At 44.1% G+C, this 19,215-nt stretch overlaps 1 protein-coding gene across 2 annotated transcripts in view; it reads left to right on the top strand.

Moving 5' to 3' along the window:
• Nucleotides 1-19,215, top strand: part of LIFR (LIF receptor subunit alpha) — a 64,811-nt gene that overhangs the window by 25,648 nt on the left and 19,948 nt on the right. For both annotated transcript variants that reach the window (XM_084880564.1, XM_084880563.1), the window contains exons 4-11: nucleotides 25-164; nucleotides 2,674-2,837; nucleotides 6,240-6,414; nucleotides 8,406-8,660; nucleotides 13,416-13,545; nucleotides 14,153-14,322; nucleotides 16,725-16,870; nucleotides 18,047-18,209. In XM_084880564.1, the coding sequence (XP_084736690.1) occupies nucleotides 25-164; nucleotides 2,674-2,837; nucleotides 6,240-6,414; nucleotides 8,406-8,660; nucleotides 13,416-13,545; nucleotides 14,153-14,322; nucleotides 16,725-16,870; nucleotides 18,047-18,209 (1,343 nt within the window). The remainder of the gene's footprint in view (nucleotides 1-24; nucleotides 165-2,673; nucleotides 2,838-6,239; nucleotides 6,415-8,405; nucleotides 8,661-13,415; nucleotides 13,546-14,152; nucleotides 14,323-16,724; nucleotides 16,871-18,046; nucleotides 18,210-19,215) is intronic.

Below are 19,215 nucleotides of genomic sequence, written 5' to 3'. Positions count from 1 at the left end.
AAAATTTGATTTCTTACGTTGCAGGCCCCGTACTTGTTACCAGTTGGGGAAAACAAATACTAAAATCCCAGCGCTTGCACCTGGGCACTATGAAATCACGATAAGCCCTCTACAGGATTTTGGAAGCTCTATCAGCAGATTCATACTGAGTGAAAGAAATGTGTGTAAGTATCTGAAAAGAACGTGAGTTTGGGAAGTGGCTCAGATTTCCCAGTTGTTACCCAAATAGAAACTGCGTCCTATTCCACCGAACGGAGGGGGCAGGGGGGTGTACCATAATCGCTTTAAATGGTTGGTTGTTAACACGCAGAGTTTTATTTCCAGTTTTTCAATATTCTAACCAGTGCTTTCATGAGCATCTCTTGCACATACATGTTTCCGACTTGGTGTGGTGATTTCGATAGGCTGAGGGCCTAGACTTGGGAACGCCGCCTTGAAGGAAATCCCACTTTTTGTGGCTTTTCGTGTCCATGGCCAGTTGTTCTCCAAACATTCGGAATCGCTTTGTAGTCCCCAAAGCGTCGTCTTCGACAGCGCCTGTTCTCCCAGCTCCTGGCCAGGTCTGGGGGTTGTCCGTTGTAGTTTTCCATTTCAATATATTGGCCCCCAGATTACAGCTCTGCTGTTTTTGCATTTCTGTGATGGCTATTATTTTTAATTATCAGTCATTTATACTTTTTTGAACAATTTCTATCCTTTGTAAATTTTCTCATGCTGGAATTATTATGGTTGTTACTTCTGTCCTTTTTGGTACAAATACCTTTCCAAGTTTAAAATTCTAACTTTTGTGGTGTTTTTCACACCATGGGTTTTTGTCTTTATGTAAATAGAATTTCTTGCTAGTTCTCTTGATGAGTTTCCGGTTTTGCTTTCATACCCAATTCAAATCTTTCATCCATGTGGAATTGCTTTGTCGTATTGTACGAGGAATCTCAGTTTTCCCCCAGATTTTTAAAAATCCCCCAGGACTCGGTCTGAGAGCGCGTTTGTGCTGTCGGACCTGCAGCAGGTGCCCGGAGTCCTGTCTGGGAAGCTGCTTGAGGGTGAAGTGTCAGGAAGGATGAGGAAGTACATCAGGGGAGAGTCTAGCTGACTTGTTTGATTGATTGCTCATTGTTTTTGCATATTGGGTAATCTCGTGAAAGCATTTTTAATAATGGCTCAACTGTGATTTGAATATTAGATAATAGTATCCCAATACTAAGTATTACTACTACCACTGCTGCTAAGATAGCACTGGTAAGAAATTGAATGGTGCTCCAACCAGCTTGGCTCAGTGGATAGAGCATCGGCCTATGGACTAAAGGGTCCTGGTTCGATTCCAGTCCAGGGCATGTACCCAGGTTGCAGGCTTGATTCCTGGCCCTGGTACAGGTTCATGCAGGAGGCAACCAATCAGTCTCTCTCTTCCTCTCTCTCTCTCTCTCTCTCTCTCTCTCTCTCTCTCTCTCTCTCGCATCGATGTTTCTCTCACTCTGTCTCTCTCTAAAAATATGCACAGGTGATGATTAACAAAACAAAAAAAGAAGAAAGAAAGAAGTTGAAAGGCAGAGTAGATGACCAGGAGAGAGGGGGGTGGAGGCGTCAGCAGGTCCCCGGGCACCTGCCGTGTGCAGGGGAAGCGGGGGGATTAGAGGTGCGGGCGCTGGAGGAAGCAGGCCTCTTTGGCCTTTGCCACTGAATAAAAGCAGGCGAAACGAGGTTCCCCAGATCTTGAGATGCTTTTAAAAGTGTGCATATCCAGGGAGAACAAGACGTCTACCGTATATATGTGTGTACATGTGATTACTTTCTAATTGGCAAGGCCTAGGCTTTGGACAACAAAAAGTCCTTTTAAGCATTTTAATGTCTACGTCTCTTGTAATAACCTGATCGGTCTGAGGCAGCATAAATACTGTGGAACCTACGAAGGAGCTGGGAAGGCTCCCGACCTCAGATGTCCCGAGGCAAAAAGAACAGGGAGCTTTGGGAGAAAAATGCTCTCGCTTTAAAAAATAAACAAACAGGATTGGTGGAATTTCTTAGCTGAACGGTCCTAGTTTCTAGAAAGGTAGAAGTTGTTCTCAAGTATCTATTTTCCAGTATCATGGGAGCTCAGGGACCTTCCTGTGCATACCATAGAGAAAGAAGTGAATGGGGAGGGAGGGAGGGATGGAGAGAGAGAGAGAGAGAGAGAGAGAGAGAGAGAGAGAGAGCGAGCGAGGGCGTGAGCGCCTTTCAGTTATAATTGCTGCCTGGAGCTTGGAATACTGGGTATGACCTGTGTTTTGAAGAGCCTGTGTTTTGAAGAAACTGTAAATTGTGTGGGCTCTTCGGGGAGGACAGCACTTGGCTGGATGAATGTCGCCTTAGTAAAATACGCCCCTGTCCCATAACGTTAAAGTCACCGCCTCTTGCTGCCGCGGAGTGTTTAAAAGAGCCGCCGTGCTGAAGCTCGGCACCGTATGGGCATGCCGGCGCCGGGCTCCCCGCTCTGGGTGCCAAAATGCTTCTTTCTCCCCCTTCACCCCATTCTCTTTTCCCACAAATAGTTTAAGAGTTTGCATCTCATCCTTGAGGACTTGTTTTTTTATCAGGGAGGAATAGAGTTTAAGAGGAGTTGACTAATGGAAGTACAGTAGGAAAAGTCATTACTTATTTTCCTGAGCGTTATCTCCTGTTTCCTTTTCGAAGCCCTCATCCCAGACCCTCCGGAGATCCTGCGTTTGTCCGCCAACTTCTCAACTTCCACGTTGCACCTGGAGTGGAGTGACAAGGGCTCTGCTTTTCCCCGTGTCGCAAACGTCATTTGGGAAATTAAAGTCCTGCGTACAGAGAACATGGAACTCGTAAAATTAGTAAGTCTGAACCGGCTAGATTTTTTTCCTATGTCATTAAAGAGGCTGAGTGCTTTTTAAAATGGCTTTTAAGGTGACATCAGTGAACCTTCGGATTACTAGGGAACTAGATCAGATGTCTTTCCAGGGTTCATTAAAAACTAATCACTCGGCCCCGGCCGGTGTGGCTCAGTGGTTGAGCGTCAACCCATGAGCCAAGAGGTGGCTGGTTTGATTCCCGGTCAGGGCACATGCCCAGATTGTAAGCTCAGTCCCCCAGTAAGGAGCATGCAGGAGGCAGCCGATCAATCCTTCTCTCTCATTAATATTTCTCTCTCTCTCTTCCTCACCCACCCTCCCTCTCTCTCTAAAAATCAGTGTGGAAAAACTCCCACTAATAACTCAATGATTAAAATTATGTCAGCCATTATAAAAAGGAAATTAAGGGAGGAACAATCCATAATTCTATCACTTGGGCACAGTGAACATTTTCTTTCTGTATTCCAGACTTGCCTGTTTTACATGCATGTTTTTACATAAATAAAACAAAAGTGTATATATAATTTAGTCTATTATTTTATATTTGTCTAATATTAAAACATAAAAAGAAATGTTTTGAAACATTTAGCCATAGTAGTTATTGAGAAATGTTGTATAAATATGTATGTTTGAATATATCTTAATATGATTCTTATATTTAGTGTTTTTTTCCTCTTATTTTTTTAAATCCAATTTTGATGGGTTTCCTAATGATCTGTTTTTAGTTTGGTCTTAATCTAAGGCAGTGGTTCTCAACCTTCCTAATGCCGCGACCCTTTAATACAGCTCCTCATGTTGTGGTGACTCCCAACCGTAAAATTATTTTCGTTGCTACTTCATAACTGTAATTTTGCTACTGTTAATGAATCGTAATGTCAGTATCTGTGTTTTCCGATGGTCTTAGGCTCTACAGCAGGGTCGCCTAAGACCGTCGGAAAACACAGCTAATTCTAAGGGACAGTGAGGAATAGTAGTGAGAAGTTTTGACAGCTGGTAACGTGGTAATTCCCCCTTCTATCCTTTTATTCTTCTTCCTTAGTGGGTTTGAAAGATGCTACTATTTCTTTGCCTAAGTTCATAGATGAAATAGTAAAGATCCATAGGATATTCTATTTAATAGCTACCTTGTTTTTCCTTTTTGACAACCCAAAACTGTAGCAGCCACTGTTGTTAGCGTGTCTCTCACGCCTCCAGAGTTCCCCACACTGTTGTAAAAGCTCTGTACGTGTTAGTTCTCTGCTCTGCACCGCAGGCCCATGAGAGAGGAGGCACTACAAGCATCAGCCCCTTTTCACAGATGGAGAGACAGAGTCCCAGAGAGACACTGAGCGGTGGGGCCAGGATTCGAACCCAGGCAGTCTGGGGCCAGAGTCTGCTCAGCCACTGCAATTATTTTACATCGCAAGAATATAATTTTTCATCTGTGATGCCCTCCCTTCCTTTTCACCTATCCACACTGAACCTAGGTTTCAAGGCTCGTGTAAAAATCCTGCTCCTTATTTGAAAGCCCATCCTACTTACCTCAGCCTAAGATGTTCTTATTTTCCTGGAATTTTAATGGCAATCCTTGCCTGTCATTGTAATTCACAGCTAGATGTGATATAGCTCTACCCTATTGTCTCAAAATTATTACTCACTTAAAATTACATTACGTAGCTTTTTATTATGCCTTAAGATTTTGTGGGTTCCTACTTCCTGGCTTAGGGTAACTTCTCAAAACCCCCTTTCTCTCATCTGTAAATTGGTGCTGATATTTGCTCTAGTTAATGATAGGATATTTATAAAGCTGCTAACCAATTATTAGCTGTCATTACTTCCTTTGTGGGGTGGATTTTTTAAAAACTAATGTAGGGATGCTAGAATAATAGGGAATCTCTTTGAAGTATAGTGAAACCAAACATGAATGAACAGAAATATTATTCTAAGGCACATGTGTCAAACACAAGGCCCGCGGGCCAAATCCAGCCCGCCAGGCCTTGCAATGTGGCCCGCACCGCGCTGTCATCACTGCACTCCGCTGTCAGTTTATGACATTGTCAGTTTATGACTGTTCAGTAAACCATTCGGCCCGCGATTTAGGCTGGATTTTAGATTTTGGCCCCTTCTCTGATTGAGTTTGACACCCCTATTCTAAGGTCACATGACTCATTCATAACAGGACTGCAAAGGCAAGGTAGTAATTCTCCACTTTTGAGAGTACATGTGATCTTTGAAGAAACATCTTAGTATGGGAGACACAGCCAGAGGTAAGAAAATAGAGATCGAACAAGTTCATTTTAAAAAGTGAAATATAAGAGGGTAAAGGAGCCAGATCCATAAAAGTGACATTTTTTATTTATAATTATGCATTATTAATATCAGAATCCGTTAGAATTGCTTATTATCAGTCATTTTGTGGCAGGTTATAATGCAATTATTTTATAATACTTTAAAGATCAAGAACACTGTTTATTGATGTTCAGCTTGTAAGCATGTTTAGAGTGTTTTTGTTTATAAGTTGCCAGTTTCTGCCACCCCGTCTCGTACAGCCGGGGAAGCCAGGTGTAGCCCAGGCCAGGGCGTGAGCGGACCCATGGGTCACGCGGCACCTTTGCTGCTCCTGTTCTCCCTTCCTTTTTTTTTTTTCCTTTCCTGGTTGTGAGCAATGTTTTATTACCTCTCAGCAATGGAAGATGAGGATTTAGTCCCCTGTCACCTCACATACTTGTGTGCTTGCTTTCATGCCCTATGCCCCCCCCCTCTCTCTCACACACACACACACACACACACACACACAGAATTTCTATCTTTTCTCAGTATATTTTTGTTATAATTTTTGGTAGACCAGTATTTATTTTTTGTATTATAATCATATAAACACTATTTACAACTCAACCAAGTAGTAGATACTATTCTCTCTTTTTTTTTTTTTTTTGAAATTTCTTATATTGCCTTTAGTTTCTTGTATCATTTATCTACTTAATTAACTCAATCCTAAGTTCTCTCTAAAGTGTGTAAATCCCCTGTGAAAACACCCAAGCCTACTAGTATTCTGTCAGTTACATATTTGTGAGCAGCTCTCTCTGAGTCTCCTCTAAGTTTGCAGATTCAAACGTAGGTGTGCCCACCGCCCATTCAGGACAGACCTCCGTGTCTGTCGGCACGTTCGTGAGGAAGCTGTGGCCCCAGGGTCTCCAAGACTGGGCAGTGGGTTCCTTTTCCCTTTTTCTTTTATTATTATTATTATTTTTTAAAATCTTCACCCAAGGATATTTTTGCAATGGTTTTTAGAGAGAATGGGGGGGGGCGGGAGGGGGACACACAGAGAGAACGCGCCCTGACCAGGGCCCAGCGGGGAGGGGCCTGCAGCAGGGCATAGAGTGTGGCGTTGGTGTCCACCTGCAGGAGACCCTCCACACCACCCTGAGCGGCCAGGACACAGTCCTCCGCTGGAGCTGGGCCTCGGACCTGCCCCTGGAGTGCGCCCCTCACTCCGTGGGCCTGCGGCGCTTCATCGACGACACGCACTTCTCTGGCCGCAAGGAGTGGAGCGACTGGAGCCCCCTGCAGACCGTTTCCGGTGAGCTTCCGTGTGAGGACTGTGCCTCTCCCAGGGCTGGGATCCCCTTGTCTCAGGGGAAGATGTGGTGGAAGCTCTCATTCCTCTGCATGGGGGTCCCTGGGGGGGTCTTCCGGGCCCCCCATCCCAGCGTGTTCTCATTCACAAAGTCTGAGATGGGCATCAGGACTCTGTAATTTTAAAGAACTTTTTGAGTGATTGGAAATGATCCAGGTTTGAAAATCATTGTGGTAGGTATGGAAGACCGTGTAGATGGTAATGAGATCAAGTCTGTATTAAAAAAAAAAAAAACCCTCCCCATTTCTCATCCGCAGAGCAGACCCCTCTGGGGGACAGTTCTTGCAGAGACATGGGAATCGGCAAATATGCCCCAAATCACCAGCACACGGAATAAGACTCCTGTGCAGGTAGAGTGATGGCAGCACGGGAGAGGCCCGGCAAATTACTGACAGTAAAACGACATTCTTAAAAAGACTTCTCCTCGTCGTAGATTCTTCACGTTAGTGACAGTCTGGAGAAATAGGAAGGAAGGACGGGAGCAGGTGGATCACTAAGGGGCAGCTGGTTGCCGTTTAGGACAGTGAAGGCGAGGCTAGGTCCCCAGGGTTAGAAGGACGAGGGGGGCGGTGTGCACACCCTGAGGAGCCCGGAGAACCGGGCCGGTGCGTGTCCTCGGGGAGCAGCGGAGCCAAAGGAGACGGTTAGTGTGGGCAGCTGGGTAGCTGGCGCTGCTTTCCACTGAGACAGAAAGAGATGAGCACATCAGGCAGGAGAGATCCACTCCGTTTTTCAGCACTGAGCTCCAGGGACATCGGAAGTGTCTGGACAGCAGTGTCTCCTAGGCAGCTGGAAGTGCAGGTTCGCCACCCGGGCGACTGGTTGGAGCAGGAGACAACATCTCTGAAAATCGGAGCATCTGTGTGCCGTGCAAAACGTTTCAATCCCGGAGGTTCCCGGAGCTCAGAGAAAGGGGAACGGAGACCAAGGACCCAAGACCAAAGCCCTTCGAAGCTTTCTGTCTAAGGCACATGTGTCAAACACAAGGCCCGCGGGCCAAATCCAGCCCGCCAGGCCTTGCAATGTGGCCCGCACCGCGCTGTCATCACTGCACTCCGCTGTCAGTTTATGACATTGTCAGTTTATGACTGTTCAGTAAACCATTCGGCCCGCGATTTAGGCTGGATTTTAGATTTTGGCCCCTTCTCTGATTGAGTTCGACACCCCTAGTCTAAGGGGAGCATGGAAGAGAGACCAGCAAAGCGCACAGCCGCCAGGAGGGGACAGCCAGGGAAGCCAAGAGCGAAGGGAGTTTCGAGGAGGAGGACACGGGGCAGCGGCCAGAGGCTGTGGGCGTCGGAAGGGAAGATCGCTCCGAAGTGGCCGGTGACGGAGCAGTGCGGCCAGCGGGCCGCTCCCGTGTGGAATGGCTGGGGTGGATCCTCCTTACGCCTGGGAAAGAGTACGTAGGTGGAACAGAGACTGGAGGTCATTTAAAAGAGTGGCTGCTCGGGAGAATGAAAACCGAAGGTGTGGCTGAAGCTGCATAGCGCTGGGATTAGCGGGAAGGTGCTGTTTGGGCGGTGGAGTACTCCAGCGTGTCTTCAGGCCGATGGAAAGCAGGAAGCCTTCCCTAAATGCATAGGTCAACTCACAGGCAGGGAATTGGTGCCTGAGTGGTGCTTGGTGTTGACTTTTCCCATGTGGATGTACTAGTAAACCCATCTATCGAGCATTCAGAACTTCTTGGACATGACCCTAGGACCTTAGACCTTGACCTACAATCCCCTCCGTTCTCCACCATCGCTCCACCATATGTCGATAAAGCCACGCACACTTCATGTCTTGTGTGCGCCTTGCTCCTTTGTAACCTGGAGGACATCCCTTATCTTTGGGACACCGTTATAAAGCTGCCAAAGTATGTGTTGTGTGCACTGGTCTACGTTATGGTGAAAGACTTCTAACGTCTTTGTGATTCCTTTTGATCTTTCTAGGGTCTGCTGATATTCAGAATAAGGTTTTTCCTTTAGACAAAGTGGTGCCTGTGGGCTCAGATATAACGTTCTGTTTTGTGACTCGAGAAGAAGTGTCCTCAGCACAGATCGGCAACACAAAGTGTCCCCTTATTCATCTCGATGGGGAAAACGTGGCCATCGAGGTCCATAACGTTTCTGCTTCTATAAGCAGTGGAACAAATGTGGTTTTCATGACAGACAAAGACGTGTATGGAACAGTCATTTTTGCAGGATGTAAGTATAAAATACATGTTTTTAAAACTTTCTCTTCATCAGTTTTGCCCTTTGAGAGCCTTAATACTTTTTTGGGGGCTGGGGTGATTCTATTTCTTGTTTATGTTATATTTTTTACCCTTTAATATAAATGATGTAAAAGGCAGCAGAATTTTGACTTGTTTACAGGTGAGATCTAAGTTTGTTTTCTACATATAAGTATCTATGTATCTTACAGGTTTTATAATATGAGTTTTATTTTAAATTCTCAGTTAATAGGCTCGCTGATTCAAGAGAAGTTAGTATATAACATGTCTGAATCCTTTGTTTAAGTATTATTTCATGCCAAAACCGGTTTTGCTCAGCGGATAGAGCGTCAGCCTGAGGACTGAAAGGTCTCGGGTTCGATTCCGGTCAAGGGCATGTACCTTGGTTGCGGGCATATCCCCAGTATGGGGTGTACAAGAGGCAGCTGATAAACAGTTCTCTCTCACCGATGTTTCTTCTCTTCCTCTCTGTAAAAAATCAATAAAATATATTTTAAAAACAGAATTATTTCATAGAAGTTTAGTTTCCCACCTTATTATAGCATACCTTTTGAAAATAAGCACCCGAATGAAAGAAACTGTAATGATTTTACGCAAAATGTTTCAATAGCATGACACTTGCTTCTCCCACTTTAAGAAGAGCATATTTGGGAAGAGGGCAGCTGGAGACACGGGCGAGAAGACATCCTCCCATTGTGTGTGTGTCCTGTGTCCCGGAGTGCAGGGTACCTCTCTATCCGTGTGCTCGCTCCTGCAGATCTATCTCCAAGGCAATCGGGAATCGCTGTGGGGCTGCCAGACCTATATGGGTGGTGTTGAATGTACACAGATAAGGTTGTCATGAGTTCTCGGTGCCCTCCCCTGCGGTCATTCTGGGCTGGTGCAGAGATAGCTTTTTCACCAGCAGGGATTCTGTTCCCTCCCCCACCCCCCACCCTCAGTGTTACTGCATGTGGTCTAAGGGTCTCCTGAAAGGAAGTGTGTGAAATCTAGTTAGTGGGTTTCGATTGCTTTGTGATTTTCTTGCACTTTTATAAAAAAAATCTGTGCACTGGTAGGGTTTCTAGGCCTGTCCAGTGGTCAGGGCTGATCTGTGGGGCAGTTGGCAGGGTGATTGGGGGGCCCCCCATGGGCACCTGCCTTGGCTGGCCTGGGTCCTGTGGACTAGAGGCAACTCCTGAATTGAGTGTCTGCCCCCTGGTGGTCAGTGTGCATCATAGCGACCGGTCCTTCCACCGTTTGGTCAACTTGATTATTAGGCTTTTATTATATAGGATAGATTTCACAGAGGAAGGGGAGGGAAAGAGAGAATCATTGATAGGCTGCCTCCTGCACACCCCACACATGCAACCCAGGCATGTGTCTTGATTGGGAATCAAACCTTGAACTCCTGGATGCTCAACCACTGAGCCACACCTGCCGGGCTCTTACACTTCTTTCTGATTCTCGGCTGTGCTCCAGGTCAGCCCTGTCTCACTTCCATAGACACTTAGGATGAGCTCCCTTCAGTTGCTGATCCACTTCCAAGGGAAGAACTGGGATTAGGTGCACTTCTCAGCTTGTTGGCTGTAACCTTACTCCCTTTTGGCCTCCCCAGTAATGCACTGGAATTCAAGTGAGGGTGAGGTTATGTTCAAATTTAAGTTTCAGAAAATTAGGTTTTCTTTCCTGGTGGTATTTTAGGCTATGACGTGCAGTCTGAGTTGAGAAGCAGTGGTGTACTGAGGGAAGCTGCCCAGGAGCTGATACCAAAAGTGAAATATCCACTTACAAGCATGAAAGAAAAAAAATTAAAACTTAAAGGATGAGAATATCCACAGGTGTCACTATTTCAGTGTTCTAATCTTTTATCGGAGTTCTAGAACAGACCCATTAATTTCCTAACTCAACCTTCACTTGTAACATCTGTCGGTGGAAATATCACTCTCTGTTTGTAGACTCAGAAGCAGCTGTAGACTTTCCCTCTGAAGGGAGCTCTTTAGAAACTTACAATCAGGGCAGTTTATGGTGTGAGGAAGGGATCGAGTTTTGTTTGTTTTCTTTCCCTTATGGGGTTCCTGTTAACCCACAATTTTATTGAAAAGACTGGAAAGAATTTTATTTTATTTTTTTTAAATATATTTTATTGATATTTTATAGAGAGGAAGAGAGAGGGATAGAGAGTTAGAAACATCGATGAGAGAGAATCATCCATCAGCTGCCTCCTGCATACCCCCTACTGGGGATGTGCCCGCAACCAAGGTACATGCTGGAATCCAACCTGGGACCTTTCAGTCTGCAGGCCGACGCTCTATCCACTGAGCCAAACCGGTTTCGGCTGGAAAGAATTTTAGAATCAGCTTGTCAGCTTCCCCCTTTCTACACACATTTGTAATAAAAACCGGCCAATATTTTGATTTGGATCACATTAAATCTATCAATTTAGGGAATTTTTCTTTCTTAACAGTATTGAATCATTCAACCCAAGACCTGGTATAGCCCTCTGTTTAGTTAGGTCTTCTTTACTTTATCTTAGTGGTAAGAGGCCTCCATTATCTTTTAGTAAATGTACTCCTGAGTTTATGCCAATCAAAAATGGATTTTTTTTTTTCTTCTCAAGTTTATCCTTGTAATTGAAAATAAATTTATCATTTCATAGACAGGAGAATAGTTATTTACCGATATGTGTCAGTGTTCACGTAGGAGCTATTGTAATCTAGTCATAAGCAGCACAGATCTCCTGTGAACAGTATTTGTTCAGTAATCATTCACATGAGTCATTTTTATCACAGGAGCTACTTCAGCATTAAATATTGACCTAAGTGTCAATCTTTCATTACACATAAGATGTTTTAAAGTAATACACTGTGACCTAGGATTGGAGCGTGCAAATATTTATATCACATGTCACATTTAATACGTTCTCATTTGAAAACATTTCCATAAACATGGCTTTGATTTTTAAATTGTTATGTGCTGGTACATAGAAATACAGCTGATTTATACCTAGCTTGCCTAGCTTCAGTGGATTCTTTTGTAAGTTAATTTCTATGAAAGGAAAAGAAAAGCCATACGTTAGCTTGTAAATGCTGCCCCCTCATATTTTTTCTCTTTCTCACTTGGCTTCCACTTATTTCTACTTTGCACCTGTTATTTGGACTTGAAGTATTTCAACTTAATATCTTTGCCAAATAACTAAAATCGTAGGCGATTAAAATATGCTAAAAATATTGCTGTCATTTTAATAAAGTGACTGAAAGTTTGGCCTTAGGTTTAAAACAGTTTTCAAACCAAATGTGTCAGTATTAGTTTCAGTATCAGATTGTTGGGCCTTGATATAAATACCGTTCACTCCTCCTGGCATTACCTAAAACAGCGGTTGGCAAACTCATCCACAGAGCCAAATATCAACAGAACAATAATTGAAATTTCTTTTGAGAGCCACATTTTTTAAACTTAAACTATATAGGTAGGTACATTGTTATTAACTTAATTAGGGTACTCCTAAGCTGGCCTTTGCTAAAAACTCAAGTGGCCAAAGAGCCGCATGTGGCTCAGTTTGCCGACCACTGACCTAAAACTGTAGGACATTATTCTTATCTCTGGAGCAGGTATTTGAAATTTGCCAAGTCTTGGTTGATAAACTGAGAACTATTTTTAACACTTTGTGTTTTAAAATAAGATTATTTTACATAATTTTTCAATAAGTAGGTCATTGTTTTTTTAAAAAAAAAAACTTACCTTCCGTGGCAGATAGTTGGGATAAAGTTTTGGGACAGCCCATGTTTTGGGTTAAACATCACAGAAATACCAATTCCTATAATCATCAGACTGCAGAATTTCCCCTTACCACTTCAAACGTCTCGGACACACTCAGCAAAACACCTTTTTCTTTTTTCTGGTCCTTCCTGAACAAAGCCAGAGAGAATAGTTTCCATAAAGAATGAAAATGCCAGAAGAGCAGTATTCACTTTCACTGTAGGGGATGCAGGATTTTCCCGAGAGTTACTTTGTAAATAATAGTCCTTGGGACTTACTTAACAACTCGAAACTTGTAACCTGACTTAGGTTGACTTTTATTATGACTTGGTACTTCTTTTCAAGCGATATATATGGTGATCACTAATAATACGTTTAACCTGTAGATTTTTCTGACTTAATTTATTGGATACACTTCCCTTTGAGAGATTTTATAGACACCAGTAGTATTTAAGGGAGGAAAATGATAAGTCGCTGTCTTCGAGTTGCTATTGGGGGATTTTCAAATGAGCTAATAGTCACTCTTCAGTATAATTTAATCTATCATTTCTTTTTTTAAAATATATTTTTATTGATTTTTTTACAGAGGGGAAGGGAGAGGGATAGAGAGTTAGAAACATCGATGAGAGAAACACATTGACCAGCTGCCTCTTGCACACCACCTACTGGGGATGTGCCCCCAACTAAGGTACATGTCCTTGACCGGAATCGAACCTGGGACCTTTCAGTCCACAGGCAACAACGCTCTACCCACTGAGCCAAGCCAGTTAGGGCTAATCTGTCATTTCTTATGTAATATGAACTTCAAACAAACATGCTATGGAAAGAATCAGTAATTCCTGCATTGTTCAAAAAGTAAAATATAAACAGTACATTATCTCATTTTAAAGAAATGGTATAAAATATAGTTAACACATACGAAACAGAACATTTTCAGGGAGCATGTATGTAAAAATAAGTAAGTACATTTTTTTTTTCTATTTCCTTTTAGATCCACCTGATATTCCTCAGAAGCTGAACTGTGAGACCTATGACTTGAAGGAGATTATCTGTACGTGGGACCCCGGGAGGCCGACGGCCTTGGTGGGCCCTCGCAGCACCAGTTACACTTTGTTTGAAAGGTAAGCGTCCCCGGGAAAAGACGCCAGGCTTCAGCACCCGGTCCGGTAGGAGGATGTCACATGATACAGCAAAATGCTCTATCTGTTTTATATTGTGAGCAAGATAGAAAACCAGAGACACAGTGTGAAATGGGATATACTGCAGCGCAGTGCGTGCAGGCTGGAATGGTCTCCTTTTCCACACAGCCCGGAAGGAAATCTCGGTCTCGGGCTTACGGCTGATTATTTTTACTGTGTCGTATATACTTTCTTCTCTGAGGATGTAGTATATCTATAATTAGAAATAGAAATACTTTGGAAACATTAATTACTAGAAATTTACCCACTCATTTTTTTTTCCTGCACCATTTATCTTCTGCCATTTTGAGATTTTAAAAAAATACATTTTTTTATTGATTGATTTTAAGAGTTGGGGGTGGAGAAAGAGAAACAACTGGTTTTATTGTTTCGCTTGTTTATGCATTCATTGGTTGATCTTGTATGTGCCCTGACTGGAGATTGAACCAGCAGCAACCTTGGGGTATCGGGATGATGCTTCAACCAACTGAGCTACCCATTCAGGTCTTGATATAATTTTAATGTTTCTTATTCCTCTCTTAATTTTCAGTTTTTCTGGAGAATCTGTTGAATTTAAAAGAGTTGAGGCGCCCATAAATGAAACCTATCAGTTATTCTTTCAAGTGCTTCCAAACCAAGAAATATATAATTTTACTTTGAATGCTCTCAATCCTCTGGGTCAATCAGAATCAACGATTTTCATCAACGTGACTGAGAAAGGTAAGCTGCGACACAAACCAGTGTTTTATAATAACTTTAGAAGAGGCAAAATGTCTTGAGATTAATGAAAAGTTCGTCTAGGAGTTACTTTTTACTGGTTATTTTCTGTATAATTAGTATTAATCTTGTGAAGGTCATTTTAAAATGTGTAATTTCAAGTTTCACCATTTTATTGAATCCAGGTAAAATTTTGAATGTCATTTCATTTGCATAGAAACTGTCAGTGGCTTTATCTAATAGTTTTTGATTTATTAAAAAAAAAAAAAAAAGAATTTACCCAATTTTTAAAGAGTTTTTGTTTTGAAATAATGGTAGGTACTTGCAAAAATATAATACATTAGAGCCCTGTGACCCCCTTCACCTGGCTTTCCTGGGGGTAACACCTGATGTTACTGTAGTACCATATCCAAACGAGGCAACTGACCTTGGAACAATACTGCAAACCACACTACCGACTTTGTGCAGGCCCAGTTTTCACTAGTTTTTATATGCATTCCATTATGTGTGTGTGTGTGTGTGTGTGTGTGTGTGTGTGTGTGTGTGTGTTGTGTACATGTATGTGTATAGGTCCATGTGATCGGATTTATGTTTAGATTCACGGAACCGACACATTCAAGACTGCTGTCACCACGAAGGCACTTCCTCATGCTGTCCCTTTAACACCGCCCCATCCCCCCCACACACACACTTCCACAGCCCTGTCCCTGGGGGCCCAGCAGCCCGCCTGTTCTTCATCTCTGTTGTGTTGTCATTTTGAGATTGTTGTTATGAGTGAATCGTGCTGTGTATAACCTGTGGAGGTTGGCGTTTTTTACTAAGGGTACCATTTTGAGATCCATCCAAGGTGTTGTCTGGATCAGTAAGTAGTTCACTCCTTTTCACTGCTGAGGACTTCTTAATTTCTTGCCAGTCCTATGAATCTGTAGCGTAAAATAGAGAGAAAATATGGCCCCGCACTTTGCCTTCATTCCCATGGTCATTCCTTGTGCACCAGCCATGCCGGGCTCTGCAGCACGGAGATGGACAGAGGCGGAGAAGGGCTTAAACCCAGTGCCCTCCTCTACGGCCTGGCCGGGGATGGCAGTGGTCCTGCTGCCTGGTTTGTTACACGTAAATCACCTTCATCAATTATCTCCTCCCATCGTCTTTCTCGTTTCCTTATTCTTCCCGAGGACACTATGGCTACGTTTTGCCATTTCAACTTTATTCACTACATGACTTCCCCACCCTCAGACCAGAGTGTGCGGTATCCCCAGCATAGCACGCACGCTGTCTGCTGTGCCAGGACCCCGACCGGAAATGCCTTCCTGCGTTTGTTCTGCCAGCATTAGTCTGATTCTTCTTTCCAGGCTCATCCCCAGTCCAATCTCCACTGTAGGATCCTCCTTACCATGTTTAAGTTTAGACTAGAAGGCCGGTACACAAAATTCGTGCACGGGAAGAGGGTTCCCTCAGCCAGCTTGCACCCTCTCCAATCTGGGACCCCCTCGGGGGATGTCCGATTGCTGGTTTAGGCCCGATCCCTAGGGACTGCCCCAAACTAGCAGTCAGACATCCCTCTCACTATCCGGGACCACTGCCTCCTAACTGGCCCCCTCCACCAGCCTGGTTGCCCCTAACTGCCCCCCCCTGCCAACCTGGTCACCCCTTAATGCCCCCCATGTCGACCTGGTCACCCCTCACTGCCCTCTTCCCCCCGCCGACCTGGTCACCCCCAACTGTCCCCCCATCAGCCTAGTCATTCCTCACTGCCTCCCCCTGCCATCCTGGTTGCCCCCAACTGCCCCTCCCCCAGGGGCCCGGTTGCCCCACTCAGCCTGTTTTGGTCACCCAATCGGCTGCTATGGCCACTTAGGCTTTTATATATATAGATTCCTGTGGTGCCTAATATGTGTGCCCTACATTTAGAACTTAGCATCTATACTCTTGTTTATTTCCTTTCTTTTGGTTTGTCATCCCCCCAAGTAAGTCAGGGGTTCCTTGCAGATAGAGACTATTCTCTGACCTCCTTTTAGTATTCCTGACACCAGTTCAGGAACCTGAGCGAGGTTGGTTCCTAAAAAATGTTGGCATGTGGGCATAGACATTGGCTGCGGGCACATCCCCGGTAGGGGAAGTGCAGGAGGTGGCTGGTCGATGTTTCTCTCTCATCGACGTTTCTGTCTCTCTGTCTCTCTCCCTTCCTCTCTGTAAAAAAATCAATAAAAAATATATTGAAAAAAAAAAAATGTTGGCACGTTGTCGGCAGTGAAGCGAGGTTTGTGTTATTTCACAAACACTGAGGAGAATATTGTTGTTCGGCACTAACAATCCCTCTCCCGGTCTTCACTCTCCTGGATTCTCATTTGTCATATTAGAAAATTGCTGTTAAAGTAATGAATCTCTAAAAATTATATTTACAGTTTGCCCCCATCCGCCTACTTCGATCAGAGTGAAGGATATTAATTCAACAGCTGTTACACTTTCCTGGCACTTACCAGGCAGCTTTGCAAAGATTAAGCTGTTATGTCAAGTTGAAATTAACAAAGCGAATTCAGTACGGGAATTGGTGAGTAAGACTCTCCTGCAAACTTCCTTAGAGGTTATGATTGATAAAATACTTAGTCTTCAAAAATAACTAAGTAAACTTACATGCATAAGCTCTGATTACCGATTACAGAGATTTACTAAGAACCACGGTATTACGGATGCGAGTAATGACAGCATTGTATGTGGCACTTGGAAACAACTATAATACTGGCTGCTACGGAGCATAAGTCTGACTTCTCCTCAGATGGTTTCCGGGTCCAGTATAGCACCTGGCGTGTAGCTGGTGCTCAACAAATCTGTGAATTAGCGGGTGGCTTCTGCCGTAACCTCAAGCCTCAGATAATGGACTAATTGGCACCGGAGAGAAGATGTGATTTTAAAACCGCTAAGTGCAGCTGCAGGAGCAAGTTATAATTGGTTATTATAAGTCAAAACATGACTTCTTAATACATTTTAAATACTTAGGTTGACTTTTATACGGCACCATCTTGTAATTGGTGGTACGTCCAAAATAAATGATGCCATACTTAAAAATTCATTTGGAAACTTGCTAATGGTTTCTGCACTGTCTTCAGTCGCACTGTGCTCTGGAACTCTGAGAGCTCCTTTGGAGTGAGTAACCGGGAGATCACGAGGCCTCCCCGGGGGTATGCAAATCTTCAGATTTGTTTTGGATGGCTTCTTTTTAATTTCATTTGTTGAACAGTCTGCGTGTTGAGCAGCAGACTAGAGGTGCTAAGCACCACATTGGAAAATGGGGCTAAGCAGAAGCCTGCTTCCAGGAAGCTGCAAACACCACCTGAGCGACACCTGCAACCCTCAAGGTCCCCTTAGATCGCCCAAGGACAGGGAGGTTTACTGCATAGCCACTAGCCGTCGGTCTGCCGAACTTATATGCCCCTCTCTGCGTAACTTAACCGGCCGTTATTCATTAGATTCAATGTTTGGATAAAAGCCACCTCTGTTTTTGTTTATTGCTATTGCAGAGTTCAATTTCACTGATTTGGCATTTATCTACAAATTACCATATGATAGGGGATGATCTTAGAGAGGCCAACTCACGTGGCTGTTCGGTCAATTGGTTACACATTTGGGAGGCTTTCTTATTTTTAAAAAGTATGTGTACGTGTGTGTGTGTGTATGTATTCACACACACATGATGTTTCATGTGCACATATTGTTTGTTCTCTAACAGCGGAATGTCACAATCAAAGGAGTAGACAATTCAAATTACCTCATCGCCGTGGACAGGTTAAGTCCGTACACGGTGTATGCTTTCCGGATCCGTTGTTCTAGTGAAACTTTCTGGAAGTGGAGCAAATGGAGCAGTGAGAAACAATATTTAACCACGGAAGCCGGTAAGTGAACACAATGATCTGTGGTTAATTATTATTATTATGGATCCTGACACGCCACAACTGCCTCGAGAGAAAAATGTCACCATGGTGACTGAACACAGGAGAGTGGGTAGATAAATTGCATACTTACCTGATGCCTGCTGGTAAAACCTCATGCAGACGTTTTGAATGATGGCCTGCAAGGTTTCCGGATGCCATGGGCAGTGCTGGGCATGTGCCGTGTGCGAGGACGAGGCCACCCTCCCTGCAAGTCACGTCTGTGTCAAGGTGATGGGTACGAGACCACCCTTGGAACCATGGGGATATCGTGGCGAGACTTTTCTCACACACTCTCCTCCTTTTCACTATCCAGATTGCCTTTCTTAGCAAAAACAAGTGTCAGTGGAGGGAATTGGGTGGAATTTTTGTTTCCGGCCTAGGCCTGAGAAATGGCTGGGGCTGAGGTCTCAAACTTTCATTTCCACCGTTAGACCTAGAGCAAAATAGCTGTGCAGTCAGGTAACTGGTTTTCTGACTACAATCCCCAAAGACAGAGTAAGACTCAACCCCTGAACCCCGGCTCTAAAACAGAAAGTAGAAGTAGGTGTGGTTTTCAGGAATCGTTCCTCAAAAGACAGCACAGTCTTTATTTGCATTATGTGATAGAGGAGATAGTAAAATTCCTCCTCCCAAGTGGAACAAACAGGACGACAAAAAGTGACGGTGGTTCCTCGGATGCCGTGTCTCCCCATGAAGACCGAGAGAGGAGAGGGGCTTTGCAGTGCGTGTCAGAGTGACTTGGATCGTCAGAAACGAGTCCTGTGCATGAGTCCAGAGAATCATTGCTCTGGGGTCAGTTACCCACAGCTCTGTGCTTAAAGCAGCAAACGTCCTATCTCTCAGCGAGTGTCCCGCTCAGAGACTTAGGAGCAGCTTAGCTGAGAATCTCTCCTGAGACCACGCACCGTGTGGGGGGTGGCCTCGGGCTTGATTGGGGCCGGAGGGTCTGCTTCCAGGCGGTTCTCTC

The sequence above is a fragment of the Pipistrellus hanaki genome (genome assembly GCF_964339955.1).
Source record: "Pipistrellus hanaki genome assembly, chromosome: 4".
In the NCBI taxonomy this organism is placed as follows: Eukaryota; Metazoa; Chordata; class Mammalia; order Chiroptera; family Vespertilionidae; genus Pipistrellus; species Pipistrellus hanaki.
The sequence above is the reverse complement of the archived record's forward strand: the minus strand, read 5'-3'. Positions and strand labels throughout refer to the sequence as shown.